The sequence below is a fragment of the Centroberyx gerrardi genome, chromosome 11 (genome assembly GCF_048128805.1).
Source record: "Centroberyx gerrardi isolate f3 chromosome 11, fCenGer3.hap1.cur.20231027, whole genome shotgun sequence".
Lineage (NCBI taxonomy): Eukaryota > Metazoa > Chordata > Actinopteri > Beryciformes > Berycidae > Centroberyx > Centroberyx gerrardi.
The window spans coordinates 12,518,311-12,535,824 of record NC_136007.1 but is presented as its reverse complement, the minus strand read 5'-3'; the positions used below and the strand labels follow the sequence as shown (position 1 = coordinate 12,535,824).

The window sequence follows — 17,514 nt, the reverse complement described above, 5'->3', positions numbered from 1 at the left end:
TATAGCGCTGACTTGACTCTAATGGTAATAATAATGTTGATTTTAGGTTTTGAGTGTGTAGGCCTGACTTTGATGAGGCAAGGTTAGGATTTAGACACTTTGAATAATTCCTTAAAAAATGTAATCACAATTCAGGAGTGCAAAATGCGCTACAAAGACAAACAGCAGTAACTATATTTTGTGTGTTTTAAACGTCAAAAGTGGTTTTAGATTTAATATCAACAAAAAATATACCCATAATTGCTGTCAAATTATATACAGTCCATCTGTGCTTTTGTCAGGGCAAGAGATCTTCTTTGAAGTCACTTTTCTCAGTTTCAGTACTTAAGTAGTTACTGCTCTTCGGCTTTGTTGGGCAGCTTACACTGTGAGTAACCTAACCACAGTGCCATCTGCCTCTCTTTCCTGTAACGATAATAAATCTCTTTGTCATTTGTTTTCGACAGGCAGTATCTGATACGAGGATAGCTTCCCCTCCCCTGTGCCCTGATTTACAGGAGGATGAAAATACTGTCTGCCTTTTATATCCCATCCCACCATGGCAGCATTGTTTTGCTGTAAGAGGATAACACAGGCAACGGGATATTTCAAACCACAGGTGTTATGGATGTCAGTGTTTTCTGTGGCTATGAGGTCCAAAAAAAACCCCAAACCTTCCCTTTAGGTTATTCTCATTCTCAGTTTAACAGCTTGGCCTGCAACATGCTCACTTTAACGCTGTCATTAAATTTATTTTTACCACAGGACTTGTAGTCTAGATTACAGCAGGGGTTTGTTTTTGTTTTCAGTACCATGGGACTACCACAGGAACATGTTGTTTTTGTAATGGTATTTGTTTACGTTTTAGACAAAGGAATTAACCCAAAAGTACAGACGCACATAAATATAGTATGAATTATCTGTTTTGGATTTTTAGGGTACTGTTGGTACACATAGAGACATGGTAAGAGGGGAAAACAGTGGAAAAACATGTTAGAGGAGTAAACACACTCAGCCCCAGCTCCATAGTTTCCCATCCATACAACATATTTTTATATACTCAGTGAACCAATTGTGAACATCTATACTGTATATTTGTTAAAGGTTTAAGGGTGAAAAAAGGATGGATAGCACATAGTGAATTAACTGTACCTCACAAGTACCCAGATGGCCTGTGTTTATCTACACAGGACCTTCTTGTTTTTTTAAATATATATAATCCCATTCAGAGCCATAAATGTATTATGTGTGTATTTTATCCCATCCATAATCAAAACATCAAGACAAAGTGTTTCACTTGGTGACAGAGGCAACTAGGCCCGGCTTGGTGGGCGTAACGCCCCTCCTCCTCTGGAGCCAGCGTCTGAATATCTGCTTGATCTCCTTGGTTCTCAGGCAGTAGATGAACGGGTTGATGAGTGGAGGGAACAGACTGTAGAACAGAGTGGTGGCTATACGCTTGTCAGCGGTCATGGTCAGGTTAGGAAAGTAAGGTGTAGAGTAGATGAAGAAGCGTGGTATGTAGTAGATAGAAATGATGCACCCCTGGGTGGCACAGGTAGAGAAGGTCTTCGCTCTGCCCTGAGGAGAACAGTGGCTTAGGGTTAGAAGGGACACAGTTATGAGCTTTAAAAAATAAAACTTGCTGAGAGAAAGGCAAAATGCTGATAATCAAAACGAACCACAAACAAACCCGTTCAGTTCATTTTAGAGGGTCTGGGTTCATTTGGCGTGTTCACATATGCACAAAAAATTGCTGAGTCATTGGACTCAGTCCACTTGAGAGGCTGAAACAGACAAAGTGCTAAAACACCCTATAACTTCATGATATAAATGATGGTGGCTTTGTAATATAAATTATCATAATCTAAACTATGAAGGTATCAAATTCAAACTCAGGCAAAAGGACACAAGGACAGTCTATATAAAAATACACCATAGTCAGAGGGGAAAGAGAGGTGAACCTGACCTGTCCGCTGGCCATGCGCAACACCGAGATGATGATGCAGATGTAAGAGAAGATGATGAAGGATAAAGGAACATAGAGAATAAACATCGCCGCGGCAAAGGCGGCACTGAACTGCCGGATGGCGTCGCCACAGACTAGAGGTGTGAGAGACATGGTGTCGCAGAAGGCGTGTATGATCCGGTTGGGTCTGCAAAACGGCATTGTGGTAAAGTTGATGGTGCTAACGCCGGGGAAGATGTGAGCCAGCGTCCAGAAGAAGAGTGTGAGGCCCGTCATGGTCCAGTTAGTCATCAACACCGGGTATCTGAGGAGGAGGAGGGGTGGTAGAGAGAGAGGGAGGAAGAGCCAGAACCATGGAGAGGAGAAGAAAAAGGAAAATGGCTTGTTTTTAGTCTTCTCATTGCAGGGCTTAGTGCTTGATCTGACACAAGTGCTGTAATAAATGAATATGAATCTTGATGAAATGCCACCTGAGAGGGAAACAGATTGCCAGATAGCGGTCCAAGGCCATGGTCATTAAGATAAGGGAGTTCAAGGAGCCAAAATAATGGATCATCTGCTCTTGGAACAGGCAGGTGTGGAAGCCGAGAGTCCCATCATTCCACCAGTAGCGAGCGATTAGTTTAGGCAAGGCCACTGTGGCAAAGCCTAGGAGAGAGAGAGAGAGAGAGAGAGAGAGAGAGAGAGAGAGAGAGAGAGAGAGAGAGAGACAGAGGGAGAGAGAGAGAGTGAAAACAAGAACAAAAGAAAAGAGACACTGAGACACCGAGCAGATTAAATGTGACAGGTTTATTTTCTTCTAGAATTTCTTTAATTATTTCATGGGGAAAAGGCAGCAAAACTGCAATGTCATCAGGTTGATTTGACTTGCAGAACAGTCATTTCCAAAGCTATAAATTGGAGTCACAAGAAAACCCATTAATTCAAACCAAAAGTCAGACAGATTCATACTGTATACCCTCGACAGGTAATTAGGAACATTATTGGGTACACCAGTCACCAACCCCCTTTTGCCCTCAGAACAGCCTGAATTTTTACACAAGGCAAGAATTGTATAAGTTGGAAAGTTGGAAGTTGGAAAGACTCCACGGGGATCAATTCATGTTTACATCAATATTTGGTTGATTCTGGCCTACCTGGCTTTCTGTCACCAACAAGTTGGAATGCAATCGAATTAATGTTTTTTTTTTTTGTTTGTCACACATTTTCTGGTAAACTCTAGACAGTGTTGTGCATCAAAACCTCAGAAGGGCAGCCGTTTCTGAGATGCTGAATCAGGGATAAAATAAGACTTCAATGACCAGAGTTCAAAGTGAAAAAGCAGCACACCAATATTATAATGAAAAAACATGAAAAAAAGACGTCACCTCATTTTACACCGAAATGTGTTAGCAGCCATGGCCAAAATTTTTTTAATAAATAATAATAATAAATAAATGAAAATGAGGTGATGTTTTTTTATCATGTTTTTTCATTAATGGTGTGCTGCTTTTTTGTGCTGAAACTGGCGTTCCTGCCACTGACAACCATACCATGCTCAAAATCTGTTAGGTTACTCATTTTGCCTACTTGCCTGACACACTGGACACTGAGTATAGAAGAAACATGGTAGGCTATGTAAAAGATACCATCATTACCAATGTCTGAGAGGGCCAGGCTGACCATGATGATGTACATGGGTTTCTGGAGGCTGCGCTCCACAGCAAACACCACCACCAGCAGGAGGTTGCCCACCACTGTGGTCACATAGAGGAAGAAGAAGAACCAGGCCACCAGGTCAAAATACTCCGGCTGGAGACTGGGGAAGCCCACGATAACAAACTCTGACACACGCGTGTAGTTCTCATCCACCTGAAACATGCTGAAAGCAGAGTGAGGCAGATCAAAATACAACCTATTGAGAGAAAATGTCCAAATGTGTGTTAAGCTGAGTGATTGAGACTCATATCAGTCCTTACCTCACACCCTGGACTGTGTGACAACACAAAGAGCAGCGTCTCAGTTTTATAAAAATTTTGTGACAGGCAGGAGGTGCAAAGTATGTCGATACAACTTTGTCCCAGTAGAGACACACGCAGTGAAATGCTCCTCGGTTGTTCAAGTAACAGCTGTATCATAGTAAGATGGCATTTTTTATGCTGTAATGTTGTTCTGTGATTGTACAGTTAGGGGTAATCTGAACACCCATTATTTCCTCACCCAGGACACAACACTTAACTAATGACGGACACAATGTAAATGTACTGTTTTCAGTAAAATTCCCATCTTGAGAATCACATAAACACTGTGCCACAGTTGTCAAATTAGCCAGTTGTGACACACAAGCCTGTTCTCGACCAAAGTATGTTTCATTTTTGGCTGATGATTTTGGCATGGCTGTTACTTCAGTAAAGCGATCCCTCCTGCTCCAGTTCTGAACCTGCTCTTTGAAAACTTTGCATGTGGTGAGCTATGTGAATATGAAAATCCCATTCACAGTGTGTAAAATGGCCAGATAATATTTAAGAAATAATTTTCCCATTAAGTCCAGTATTGTGTAACACTGGCTCACGGCACTGACTTCCTTGTTTCTGCTCTAGGTCCGACATGCAGCAGAGGCCCTAATTTATTCCTCCACGTTACAAAGAGACCCTGCCAAAATGAAGTATAAGAAGAGGAGCAACATTTCATGTTCCTACATTCCTTTGACATTATCAGAATCAGAATAAGAATTGCTTTAATTTGCAAAGTAGGACAGCACAAGGAAATTGACCCTAATTAATTACTTAATTGATGTAACTTAATTGGTCCTAACATATTCCAAGGGTCTGTGCTTGAAGTATAATTAATTGTTCAATGGTCATCTTGTATAAATGATAATGCCTTGTGTGTTGTAGCCTATATTTCAAGCAGACTTCCAAGGCAATACAGGACCGACACACTAGGTGCAGGACACAACATAACAGGATCTAACACAGTATATAGCACAGACAACATAGTATTTATTGACAGTAGGCTAAATGGAAACACAGTACAGTATATGTATGATATGTGTATATATTCAAACCTGGAGAATTGTTCCTAGTTGAAGATGTGCAAGGTACAACTAGGTTGATAAATAGCAGATGACCCATAAATAATAGATAGTCATTTATGTTGTGTTGTGCACCTGTGTTGTGTGTGTGTGTGTGTGTGTGAGAGAGAGCATGCTTAGAGGCATGGGGCTTAGGAGAGCTAGCTGAGGTGGGGTGATTGTCACTGGGAAGAAGCTGTTGCAGTGTTGGGTGGTACAGCACTAATGCACTGATACCATCTTCCAGAGGATTGGATGTCAAACAGATGGTTTCCCAGGTTTGCAGAGTCGGCAGTAATCATCTTTACCCTTTACCTTACATGGCATCATGCAGGTCTTTGACGGAGGACAGCCGGCACCCGACTACCTTCTCAGCTATCTGAATGACACACTGCAGTCTTGGCTTGGAGTGGGAGGAGGTAGAGTCATACCAGGCTGTGAGGATGCCTTCAATTACGGATCTGTAGAATTGGACCATGATTGGCCGAGACATGTTGAGCTGCAGAAGTTGGCGCAGGAAGAACATCCTCTGTTAGGCCTTCTTGATCAGATAGGAGATGTTCTCATCCCAGTTGAGGGTGTTGCAGCTGGTCGTCTTAAGGAATTTGTGATCTCCTCTGATCACAGTAACATCGCTGATTACCAGGGGGAGATGGGCCTGTGGGTTGTTGCAGAAGTCAATCCTCATCTCCACCATCTTGAGAGTATTAAATGCAGTGTAGCTATTGGCCCAAATCACCAGGCTGGCCACCTCTCTGATAGATTTACTTGTACTTCGATTAGGACTACTGACTAGTGACTGAGGGGTCAAGCTGCAGTCATATTCAGTCATGTTATGTTCAATCATTTTTACCAATGTTGCAAAGATTACATTGGTTCTCTCTTTCAACAACAATGAGAGACTCAAACATGCTCCTGCCTCATGACTGACTGCAAGCCACACTACCTCTTCTTTGCTTATTTGTGTACTCTGCTAGAGTGTTGTATAAAACTGGATAATGTGACACTGCCACAAGTAGAGACTCCTCCATGTTGGATTTTCTTTCAGAGGTCAGCATGCCCAAAATAGAAACTCTATTGTCTGACTTTGACCTGCAAATTTGCAGGTCAAAGTTCACCACATGTGAACTCTGTATGAATGCAAAGGGGTGAAATTGCTTTGCAACCAGAAATTATTTTCTGGTTGTTTTGTTTTTGTTATTTTCACCCTTTGCATGGTTTTCAGTGGAAGTGAATGAGGGCTGAAGCAAATTTTTGTGCACTTAGGTGCATAGTGTGCCTGTACAGTCTCCTGCACAGAGCTCTATGTCACACAGACAGAAAGAGTTAGTTAACTAACAAAGCCAAAAATCAACTGTTTGTTTATTGTGAGGTTAACTGAGCAGACTCTTCTCAAGCTACAACTCATAGTGCTCTGGAGTAGAGATAGGACCAAAAGGACAATAAGACAATAAGGCAGTCTCCTATGTGACAGTAACCTAATTTTGAAAACAAATCTACCTTATCACACAATTCCCTTTTTTCTTATAATATTACTGAATGGATCTACACCAATCATATCGTTGTTATATATTTAAAAAAAAAATTGTACACAGCTATCTCCAGTTGACCTCCATGATGGCACCAGCTGTGGTTGCAAGGAGATTTGTGATGCAACTGCAGTCTTAAGAAAAACACCTCCAAAGATTTTGCTGGGTACATCAGACCTTTCACGAAGGCAGTCAAAGGTAGCCATGCATTTAGAAAAGCAGAAACTCTTGCAATTAACCAAATATTCAACAATAATTGTTCTATAAAATATTAATAATGAGATAAATTTATAAAATACGATTTGTATAGGAGCTGGATGCGCCTTTCCCTTCAACTTAGAATGACACTGTCAATTCTTGGATGACCATTAAGACATATTTAGATGCTTAATTATCAGGTATATAGAGCCTGTTTGAGCTTGTATTAAAAGCTATCTGATAATTTATATCTTCAAGATTGCTTTTTAATGAAATTTGAAAAATTATGTGAACTAAAAAAAGATGACAGTAGCCTACGATTTTAATATTTTATTCAGACTATTTTACCAGGATTTGGGCAGGCTATAACTTCATTCAAAATTAAAATTGCCCTGTCAAAACCTGTAGAAAACACAAATTTCTCCAGAACGATTTAAGGCACCAATTCACTCTTCCTCCATGACCCAACTTTGGCTCCAGACCCAGATTCTGAAAAACACTTAAGTATATGGGTATCATCTCTCCATACAATGACCCACACTGTAAAGGCAGATAATTAATATCACTTGGTGACAGAGGCAACTAGGCCCGGCTTGGTGGGCGTAACGCCCCTCCTCCTCTGGAGCCAGCGTCTGAATATCTGCTTGATCTCCTTGGTTCTCAGGCAGTAGATGAAGGGGTTGATGAGTGGAGGGAACAGACTGTAGAACAGAGTGGTGGCTATACGCTTGTCAGCGGTCATGGTCAGGTTAGAAAAGTAAGGTGCGATGTAGACGAAGAAGCGTGGTATGTAGTAGATAAAAATGATGCACCCCTGGGTGGCACAGGTAGAGAAGGTCTTCACTCTGCCCTGAGGAGAAGGGGTAGAAAGGACACAGTTAGGAAAAACTTACAGTAATACTAAAACACTGCAAAACTCTCACACTGTCACATCAGGTACCCACACTGAAAGACACAGAGAGAGAATATTCAAAAGTTGCCCAACAAGCCCCATCCATATTTGCATAAGAGACAAAGAAAAGAGAAGTGAACCTGACCTGTCCACTGGCCATATGCAATACAGAGATGATGATGCAGATATAGGAGAAGATGATAAAGCAGAACGGGACATAGAGAACAAACATCCCTATTCCAAAGGCACTATTCAACTCGCGGGTTTTGTCCCTACAGACCAGGGCCATCAGTGATATGGTGTCACAGAAGGCATGTGCGATCTGGTTGGGTCCGCAGAACGGCATCATGGTAAAGTTGATGGTGCCGACGCAGGGGAAGATGTGGGCTACTGCCCAGGAGAAGAGTGTCAGGCCGGTCATCGTCCGATTTGTCATCAACATCGGGTATCTGGGAGGAGATGGAGGAGATAGAGAGGGAGAAACATGGAGAAGGAGGAAAAGGGAAATGGAGGAAGATGAAGTAGTGTGTGTGTATGTGTGTGTGTGTTTCTCCCTCTCTGTGTGCCTGTGTGTCTGAGCGTGCTGCCTAATGCAGGTTCCTTTTTCCATTATTTTTTTCCCTGCTGCTCAGGTCAATAAATCAACTTCTAGTGCCATTTCATTCAAAACAGTGAGGCTGGTATCGAATGTATGGCACAATGGATATTGATATCTTTTCAAAAATCCAGAATCTATATTTATATTGAAAAATCAATACTTTTGACAACCCTAATTGGAAGCCTTGAACAGATAAGCTTGACAAAAGATACAGGACTTAAAGTGGAATACCTCTGTATCTTTGCGTTAAAATATCTTACTGCTAGACTCAAAGACAGTTCAGCCTGTTTTAGTGAACATATTGTTGCTCATAGCCAGAAAATAGAGAGAGTAGCTTCTCCCACCCATAATCTGTGAGGTTAGACTGATGTAATTAATAGAGAATGAATTGAAAATGGATAAGGTGACACTGAAGGACTTTCTGCAGGCAAATTTTGTGCAAACTTTTTACAAATTCAGAAAGTAATTCTCCCTTTCATCGCCAATGGAGCAGATACAGGCTGTACATTGATGTCATATCACTGATTCGAGGGTTGCAATCTAGTTTCTGTGTTTTTCTGTGTTATGAGAAAGAATTGTATGTTCATAAATACTGATTGGACTGTACAATTGCATATGAATATTGTCTGTGAATTCTTAAACTGAGTGGTATTTAGCTTTAATGGTGGGATTGACAGTATAGTAGAAGTGATTAAACTTGAGAATATCAGCGTCATAGCTTCATGACACTAACCATTTCAAATAATGTGAGACCAGTGTGAGAGAAAGTGCTATTTCAGTGGTGTTTCATTTGGAAGCATTTGGACTATGTTGAATAAAGAGGAACAGAAGAGAATTCAATGAACGACATCTTAACTGAATAAAACTAGACAAAATGGGATGTATTTGGACTTTTAAAGTTCAACATAGAAATGAATTCAGATTCTCTTGTCATGCCACCTGAGTGGGAAGCAGATTGCCAGATAGCGGTCCAAGGCCATGGTCATCATGATGAGGGAGTTCAAAGTGCCAAAATAATGGATCATCTGCTCTTGGAATAGGCAGGTGTGGAAGCCGAGAGTCCCATCATTCCACCAGTAGCGAGCGATTAGTTTAGGCAAGGCCACTGTGGCAAAGCCTAGGAGAGAGAGAGAGAGAGAGAGAGAGAGAGAGAGAGAGAGAGAGAGAGGGAGAGGAGAAGGAGAATGGAGAATGTCATGCATTTTTCCTTTTTTAACATTTGAAAGGGAAAAGAATCTAGAAGTATAACATCATCAGATTGATTAGACTTGCTATTTAATTTCATCCTATAGTATACAATTGTTGATCAGGCCCCATAAAGTGTCGATTTCTGGAGCTATAAAATTACTATAATTAGTTAGTTAGTTAGTTAGTTAGTTTATTATTATCCTTTCGGAAATTCTCTTTGTGTCTGCGGCAACTGTCAGACAAATACAACCACAACAGAAAGGACATTACAATTAAAGACAGACATTTAACAACAAAGTGCTCCACATCAACATCACCAACAATCAAGAATTAATACAACAAATTCAAGTGACACACACCTCATATCATCAGGATTTGTTTAACAGAGCTATACTGGAAGGTAAATATATATAATTCACAAATTAGGATCACAAGAAACCACATTCACTTTCCCAAAGCCAGACGGCATCAGTCAGTAATACAACATCACATTACAAACAACGTCTCCTCTTCTTACCAATGTCTGAGAGGGCCAGGCTGACCATGATGATGTACATGGGCTTCTGGAGGCTGCGCTCCACAGCAAACACCACCACCAGCAGGAGGTTGCCCACTGCTGTGGTCACATAGAGGAAGAAGAGGAACCAGGCCACCAGGTCAAAATACTCCGGCTGGAGACTGGGGAAGCCCACGATAACAAACTCTGACACACGCGTGTAGTTCTCATCCACCTGAAACATGCTGAAAGCAGCGTGTGGCAGATCAAAATACAAACCATAAAGCGCACCACATCATGGTGCGGAGAATGGTGTGTGTATGTGTGTTTATAAACAGAAGTAAGAAATAAGAAATTGTGTCGGGGGCTCCTTACCTCCTACCATGCAGTATATGCTCAAAGAGAAATGAATCTCAGCTTTATACACAATATTTGATAGACACAGTGTCCAATTGGCCAAGGCAATGCCTGATGCCACCTTGTCCTAAGAGAGGCATAAGGAGTGACGCACAAGTGAATATACAGCATCTCACAAGCAGTGCCAACCAGTCATTAGCTGACCAATTACATTTGATGAAATGGCAAATTCAAGAATGCTTTGGTGGGATTGTAAATAAAATGGATAGAAGAACTGGAGTGGAAAAAGTGTGAATTAAACAAAAAAAAAAAGAAACAGCTGGCAGCCAGCGGCCCCAGCTGACAACAATGATGATGATGATGATGATGATGATACAGCTAGAGAGAGTGGATCAGCATGATGTGAAATGCTTTGCAAGTTATTAGTGCTGTGCAGTTGAAGGATTTGTTGAACTATGTATAAATTATTGCACTTTTAAGAGCAAAATTGTTATAATATGCCCATCTACTGTAAGTGATATGCATCGTCTTTGCAAAGTCATTAATGATCTACTGTATGTGCTTTTCTGTGAGAATCTCATTTGTTGCTGTTGTTTTTAGTCTGCCAGTAGGGCAGACTAAAAAGTTATAGGTGAGGCAGAGCAGGAGGACTGGACAGCTAGATTTGTGTACTTCTAATAGTATTAGAAGTACAGAAAGACATATTTTAATACCACTACTACTACTGGCACCACCAGTGTCTTTATTTTATTATTATTCAATAGATTCAACTATGTCATGACAACTGACATGAACATGAATTAGACTTTATGAATGTTTACGACTGTTGTCATTAAGTGCCATTGAAGTCCATAGAAGTCCAGACTGATCTGTGGAGCGAAACAGAATGTGAGGTCACGTGATCAGGATGGTCTTACCAGGCTAGGTTGTAGAGTGGGTACACCAAAAACGCTAAATTACAACTCCTGGAATGCATTGAACATTACAGATTGATGATATACAACAGTGTAAAGTATCCAAGGGTAGAATTTACATTTAAGGTAGCATTTGTGGTGATCATTTGAATTTGATGGATTTTAATATTGTTATATACAGTATATAATGTAATGTCAAATTATAATGTAATTTCATATTTTAATCCATCTTGTAATTAACATATTCCATGTAGCCGACCCCTTCAAAGTACATGTAGAATGCCCAGTGAAAACATATTTTTCTTTTATGTAGATGGTCTCTAACACTGTTAGATATCTTTCCAAGTGAGGAACCACAAGAGAAAAACGGAGTTACGTGATCGTACGTATACACAAACATTTGATATACTGACATAACGTAGTTGTTATTGACCATCACAGTACTGTAATCTGCATTGTAATTGCCCTAATATGTAATCATTATGAGCGGATGAGCTATGAGGGATTGCAGTTTATCTTGATGAAACCATAGTCTTAGTACATACAGTTCATCTTATATCTTACAGTGCTTGTTTACTTCATGTATCCAAGATTGTACCATGTGTGGGTGATACAGTGCTCCAGTCCTCACTGAACTGAGATTTGTGAAACCCTTAGTGGGCAAGGAGGCTGATATTAGGCTTAATCTGGCCCACAGTTTGCCCCCTGTGGAACCATTTGGCTAGAGTCTGGCGAATTTCCTTGGTCCTGAAGCAGTAGACAAAAGGGTTGAGCAAGGGAGGGAGCAAACTGTACAAGAGGGTGAGGCCGATACGGAAGTCTTTGCTGATGTTGAACTTCATGATGTTGATGGTGTAAACACTGCACCGGGGGATGTAGTAGAGAGAGATGATACACAGCTGGGAGCTGCAGGTGGAGAAGGCCTTCCACCGACTCTGTAAGTGGAGGGTGGAGGAGAGGAGGAGATGAAAGGGCAGAAGGGTCAAGAAGAGGGGAAAGGAAGGGGTTGAGGGGAGAGGTGAGACAATGATTGGAATTAAGAGGAGAATAGTGGAGGGGATGGGAGGTGGAGGAAGGAAAGAGACGAGGGCAAAGGAGAGGATAGGAGAGAGGAGTGAGAAAACACTTGTTCACATCTAAATTCTGCCCTGTTTCAAGTCCTTGGAGCTACATGTTTTACATTTTTGTATTGTATGTAGGTGGACTTGATCCACCAGGTAATTGCATTGCATTGGTTAAATAAGGATACAATTGCATTCAACATTGATTTAAAACTTTGCAGTTTTAACACACAAAACCTTTTTTAAACATACAAATTACATATGATTCCTAATGATTTATATATATATATATATATATATATATATATATATATATATATATATATATTTAATTCATTCTTTTTTAAATGGCAATTATGTTTTTGCAATTTTTACCCATTCACGCAATTTTATCGCAAAAACACACACACAAAACATCACACTATTGCATTGCAATTTTTGAGAAAATCCGCTGCAAAATCAAGCATTTTAGGCCACCATAATCAGAAAAAAACTCCTCCTGGCCCCTTTTTCTCTCACCTGTGCAGTGGTCATCTTTGTCACAGCCGCAATGATGTTGATGTAGGAGAAGATGATGAAAGAGAAGGGGACAAGGAGAACGAACATGGCCAGAGCGAAGGACACCTTGCCCTGGAGGGAAGTATTGCCACAGGCCAGCTGGGTCAGGGACCTGGTGTCACAGTAGCATTGGATGATGTGGTTGGGACCACAGAAGGGCAGCTGGGCGGACTGGAAGGTGGCGATACCAGGAGCGATCATGGCTGACACCCAGGAGAACACTGTTAGGCCATTCATTAGCTGATTGGTCATTATCTTGGGGTACCTGACAAAGATCCATCATCAGGTTAGGGTATCTTCTCAGGGATCAGTTTAGTATAAGCATAGTTGCAGTGGTCATATATGAGGTAAGTTGAGAAATATCTTGAGCGCGGGCATTGATAAAGATATACAAGTAAGCAATGCATGTGTATATTTTAACTTCCTTCTCACATCATCACTATTATACACTAAATATACAAAATATTTGCGACACTTGAAGTACACTGATGAGGTGAATCCAGATAAAAGCCATTCTCGCTTTTTGATTTCCCTCATCAAATCTGTAACAATCACAAAGGAAGAGATGTAGGTAAAGAGAAGCAGAGGAGTTAGAGAAGGATTTGAAAGCTTTGAGACAATTGAGATGTGGATTGTGCACGAGGGCCTGCAACTCAACATCAGGAAGTTGTTAATTTTGTACATTCAGTGTATGTTTATAGTCTCAGCTACAGATCGGTCTGACTAAGGGCGTGAAAAAGAGTAAGGGCTTGTTGAACAGAGCATTTATAGTACCAAAAATGCCAGTTTTTGTGATATTTGGGGGTTGTGGGTTACAGGTTATGTTCTGGCTCAGAAGCCTCCGCACTAACATAAAAGACAGCTCTTTTGGGTGTTCATAGAAATAAATTAAGAGTCCACAAATGCAGTGTCTTATTTACTCATTCGTGGAGCAATTTGTGGCATTACATGTTGATGATATCATAGATTACATTCATTCATACATTCACTCCCCTGGTTTCTAGCTTTGGAAAAAAGCTGTTACCAAATATAACCGATAACTGATATTGTCCTTAAAAGATAAACAAGCAATTCCTTTGTGCCACCTGAGAGGGAAGCAGATTGCCAGGTAGCGGTCCATTGCCATGGTCATCATGATGAGGGAGTTCAAGGTGCCAAAGTAGTGGATCAGTTGATTTTGCATAAGGCAGGCATAGAAAGATAGAGTTCCTGCATCCCACCAGTATCGAGCAATAACTTTGGGTAGGGCCACGGTGCAGAAGCCTGAATCAGAAATTAAATCGCAATATTAAATCAGAAATAGTTTGCCCCAGATGAAATAGTAACAAGAACGCACAAGGGCCTCTAAATGCTCCTGCATTTTTGAGCAGAGACATAGAAATGGCAAATAAGTCCATACAATATAAATGTACGGCAACCTCATAAAAAAGGACAAGAGAAGACAGGTCAACAAATAGAAGATAAAGTTAAACTCTGCAGTGTTAGATGGAGCCGCACCAGGGCAAAAACATCACCCTTTCTGTCATACTGCAACTACATCTCATCCCTTTACCAATGTCTGAGAGGGCCAGGCTGACCATGATGATGTACATGGGCTTCTGGAGGCTGCGCTCCACAGCAAACACCACCACCAGCAGGAGGTTGCCCACCGCTGTGGTCACATAGAGGAAGAAGAAGAACCAGGCCACCAGGTCAAAATACTCCGGCTGGAGACTGGGGAAGCCCATGATAACAAACTCTGACACACGCGTGTAGTTCTCTAACTCCATACTGAGGATAAACAGAATGACAGTTTGATTAGGCCATGCTTGAAGTATTTTAGAAAAAACAACACCGGGAATCATTAGATCACAAACGAAAATTAAGAGACAGAATATCTGGAGAACTGCTTCAAGGCTAACACTGGCTTTGTAAAAAATTATAATACATTCATTATTTACAGTATAAACAACTTTACTGAATAATCTTAATACACTATGCATACATACAGTATAGTCCATCAAGGTTAAGTCCATGTCAAGCAAATGGTGTTTGCGTCTAATAAAATAACAAGTTATCTTAGGACTAGTATACCTCATCTCTCGATGTTTACCAAAGAGTGCGCTCAGGCCGATCTTTTCACTCTTATAGCCTATTACCATCATTACTAAAACTGAATATGTGTGTGTGTGTGTGTGTGTGTGTGTGTGTGTGTAGGTGTGTGTGTGTGTGTGTACATGTGCGTGGGTTTGATGTGGTGCAAGGCCCTTATCTTCACGTTTCTGATTGGCTAACAATTACTATATAGAACTAATATGGTATTCTGGGAAAAAAAAGTGGATACACATGCCCAATTATTTTCTCTCTCCATTTCTCAGGTAATGAACGATTGACGTGCCATAAACATATGACAATTGATTTTGTTTCATCATATAACAGACTGAGGTATGATGAATCAAATAACATAGTTAGCTATCATAGCTATCAAAGTTGCAACAAACACCAACTTAAGTAGAAGTATCAGAACACTCAATGGTACTTCAAGTGGGAACTCCTATATGTCAAAAAAAAAGAGATGTAGTCATAAAGTAATGATGAGCAGTACCATCTTGTATTTGTTTGTATGACTGTGGTGTTTGTGTGTGTGTGTGTGTGTGTGTGTGCGTGCGTGCTTGCATGTGTGTGCGTGTGTGTGTGTGTGCGCGCGTGTGTGTGTGTAACCATTAATGTGCTTTCCTTGTGTGCCATGACAACAGCACTGGGCTTGAATGTGCAACTACTAGTGGAAGGGAGCCAGCAGAAATACTCTCTCTGGAACAATTAGTCAGGTTGTGTCATACAGGTTCAGGTAAGACAGCTGTCCTATGGGGGAGACGCCTGCTACAGAACAATAGAGAGAACAACACCTGTGGGTGGGTTGACAGACCTGTTTTTATGGAGGAAAAGTGAGATCATGTTAACTCCACAGCCTTTGAGGCCTCATGAAACTAGAGACACAGCAGGCGCATTATGGGTCAATATTGAAGTTTTTATATTGAATAATATTGTATATTATAATATGAGACTGTCCACCCCCAAAAAACAACCACATAGGTCGTGTGTTCCTACCTAGTTTAATACATCCATGGTTCCTACCCTCTAATACGACCCACAGGAGTGTTTCCTAAATTAGCGCCCCTACCGGCGGCAGGAGATGGCTACGTTGGTCTGCGTCCACGTCACGTGACTGTCAAGTTTCTCTCTGCGGTGAAAAAAAAAAAAAGGCTGACATTCCTTTTATTCTCAGTGGAAAATGCAATATTTTAAGATAGTTTCGGCATTAAAATGCGTTTTGATAACATTTCTAGCGAGAAATGTGCATTTTATTTTCATAATCTTCGTTCAGTGAATGTATATGATGTTTAGTTTGTTAGTTATTACGAAGATTAATTCAGGCTTTCTATCGTTGCTATGGTGGTTGCTATGCACGCTGCTATCGCTGAAACCACAGTTGTAGTTCTTCCGGTTTGCAAAGTGGTCGTAAAAAGATATATCTACTGAATATATCAAATATCTAGTACAGCCGAACTAGTAATTACACTGCATCTAGATGATCTATGTTAAGAAAAAGTAAAGATGTTGGTTTATTTCAGACATTTTAACCAAAACAGGAGTCGAATGCGCCAAGTCCACCCACAACAGCCCTTCCGTGAGCCACGTCATCCGTGTGTGTGTGTGTGTGTGTTCCATAAAAGGAATGTCAGCCATTTTTTTTTTCGCCGCAGAGAGAAACTTGACAGTCACGTGACGTGGACGCAGACCAATGTAGCCATCTCCTGCCGCCAGTAGGGGCGCTAATTTAGGAAACGCTCCTGTGGGTCGTATTAGAGGGTAGGAACCGGAACACACGATCTATGTGGTCGTATGGGTTGGAGAACTTGTATAATGTTGAAGACATTTGCTTAGGACAGAATCATTTTTGGGTATTAAATCACATTTTTTATCATGTTTTTCAAGTATTATCTGATGAATTTAAGGTAGCAAATATTTTCCAAAATGGATATAGTGTTTCGGAATTAAACCCTTAATTTCATGTCTCATCCATGTCTATCTGTGTCTGTGTGACCCAGGTACAGCAGAAGGCCAAATTATAGCAGTCTACAGTCTTTTGTATGTGTATTGTATACCTATAGGAATATCAGTTTGCTGTGGTTCTCTTAGAGATAATAAACGAAACAAAACGTCTACCATAGTGTAGACTGGACAGGTGCTTTAAGCCCCACAGGAGGCCTATTTGCAAAATTGGTCCGTAGAATATAGAATGCCATAATGAAGTGAGCCCCACAGGACTGGGGCTGTGGATGCACAGCGTTTCATTTTGTCCTCTTCATTATTTTTTTTTTTCAGAGGAGACATCTCTCTGTGGGGGAATCTGAACACCTGTAATATACCCAGGGAGCTAATGTGGCCTTTCATTAATTCAGTGATAATACCTTGATAGTAGAGGATCCCTAAGGATAAGACTGCATGTCTCAGTTTGGAGATAACCTCAGTTATGGAGCTGGGGATGAACAGAGGCCTCGGGGCCTTGTAGCTCCAATAATCTCTAGAGGAGGCTATGATATTGTTTTTGGCACAACACAAATGAAAGCCAAATGAAATTATCACAGAAATTTAGGGAATGCTGGTGAGGCTGGTGATAGTGTTTTATCTAAAGCCATGTTCAATAATAATACAATTTTGTTTAATGTTAATGTTAATGATT

The 17,514-nt window shown here is 40.8% G+C and overlaps 1 protein-coding gene across 1 annotated transcript; it reads right to left on the bottom strand.

Annotated features, from left to right (window-relative positions):
* Positions 1-1,272: 1,272 nt before the first annotated feature.
* On the bottom strand, positions 1,273-14,560 carry LOC139921529 (uncharacterized). The gene is made up of 13 exons (XM_078286726.1): positions 14,344-14,560; positions 13,877-14,054; positions 12,753-13,056; positions 11,868-12,107; positions 9,923-10,136; positions 9,157-9,247; positions 7,765-8,068; positions 7,294-7,577; positions 5,321-5,461; positions 3,586-3,809; positions 2,419-2,596; positions 1,949-2,252; positions 1,273-1,560 (listed from the first exon to the last, which is right to left on the bottom strand). The coding sequence occupies exons 1-13, from the start codon at positions 14,558-14,560 to the stop codon at positions 1,273-1,275; spliced, it is 2,967 nt and encodes a 988-aa protein (XP_078142852.1).
* Positions 14,561-17,514: the final 2,954 nt, after the last annotated feature.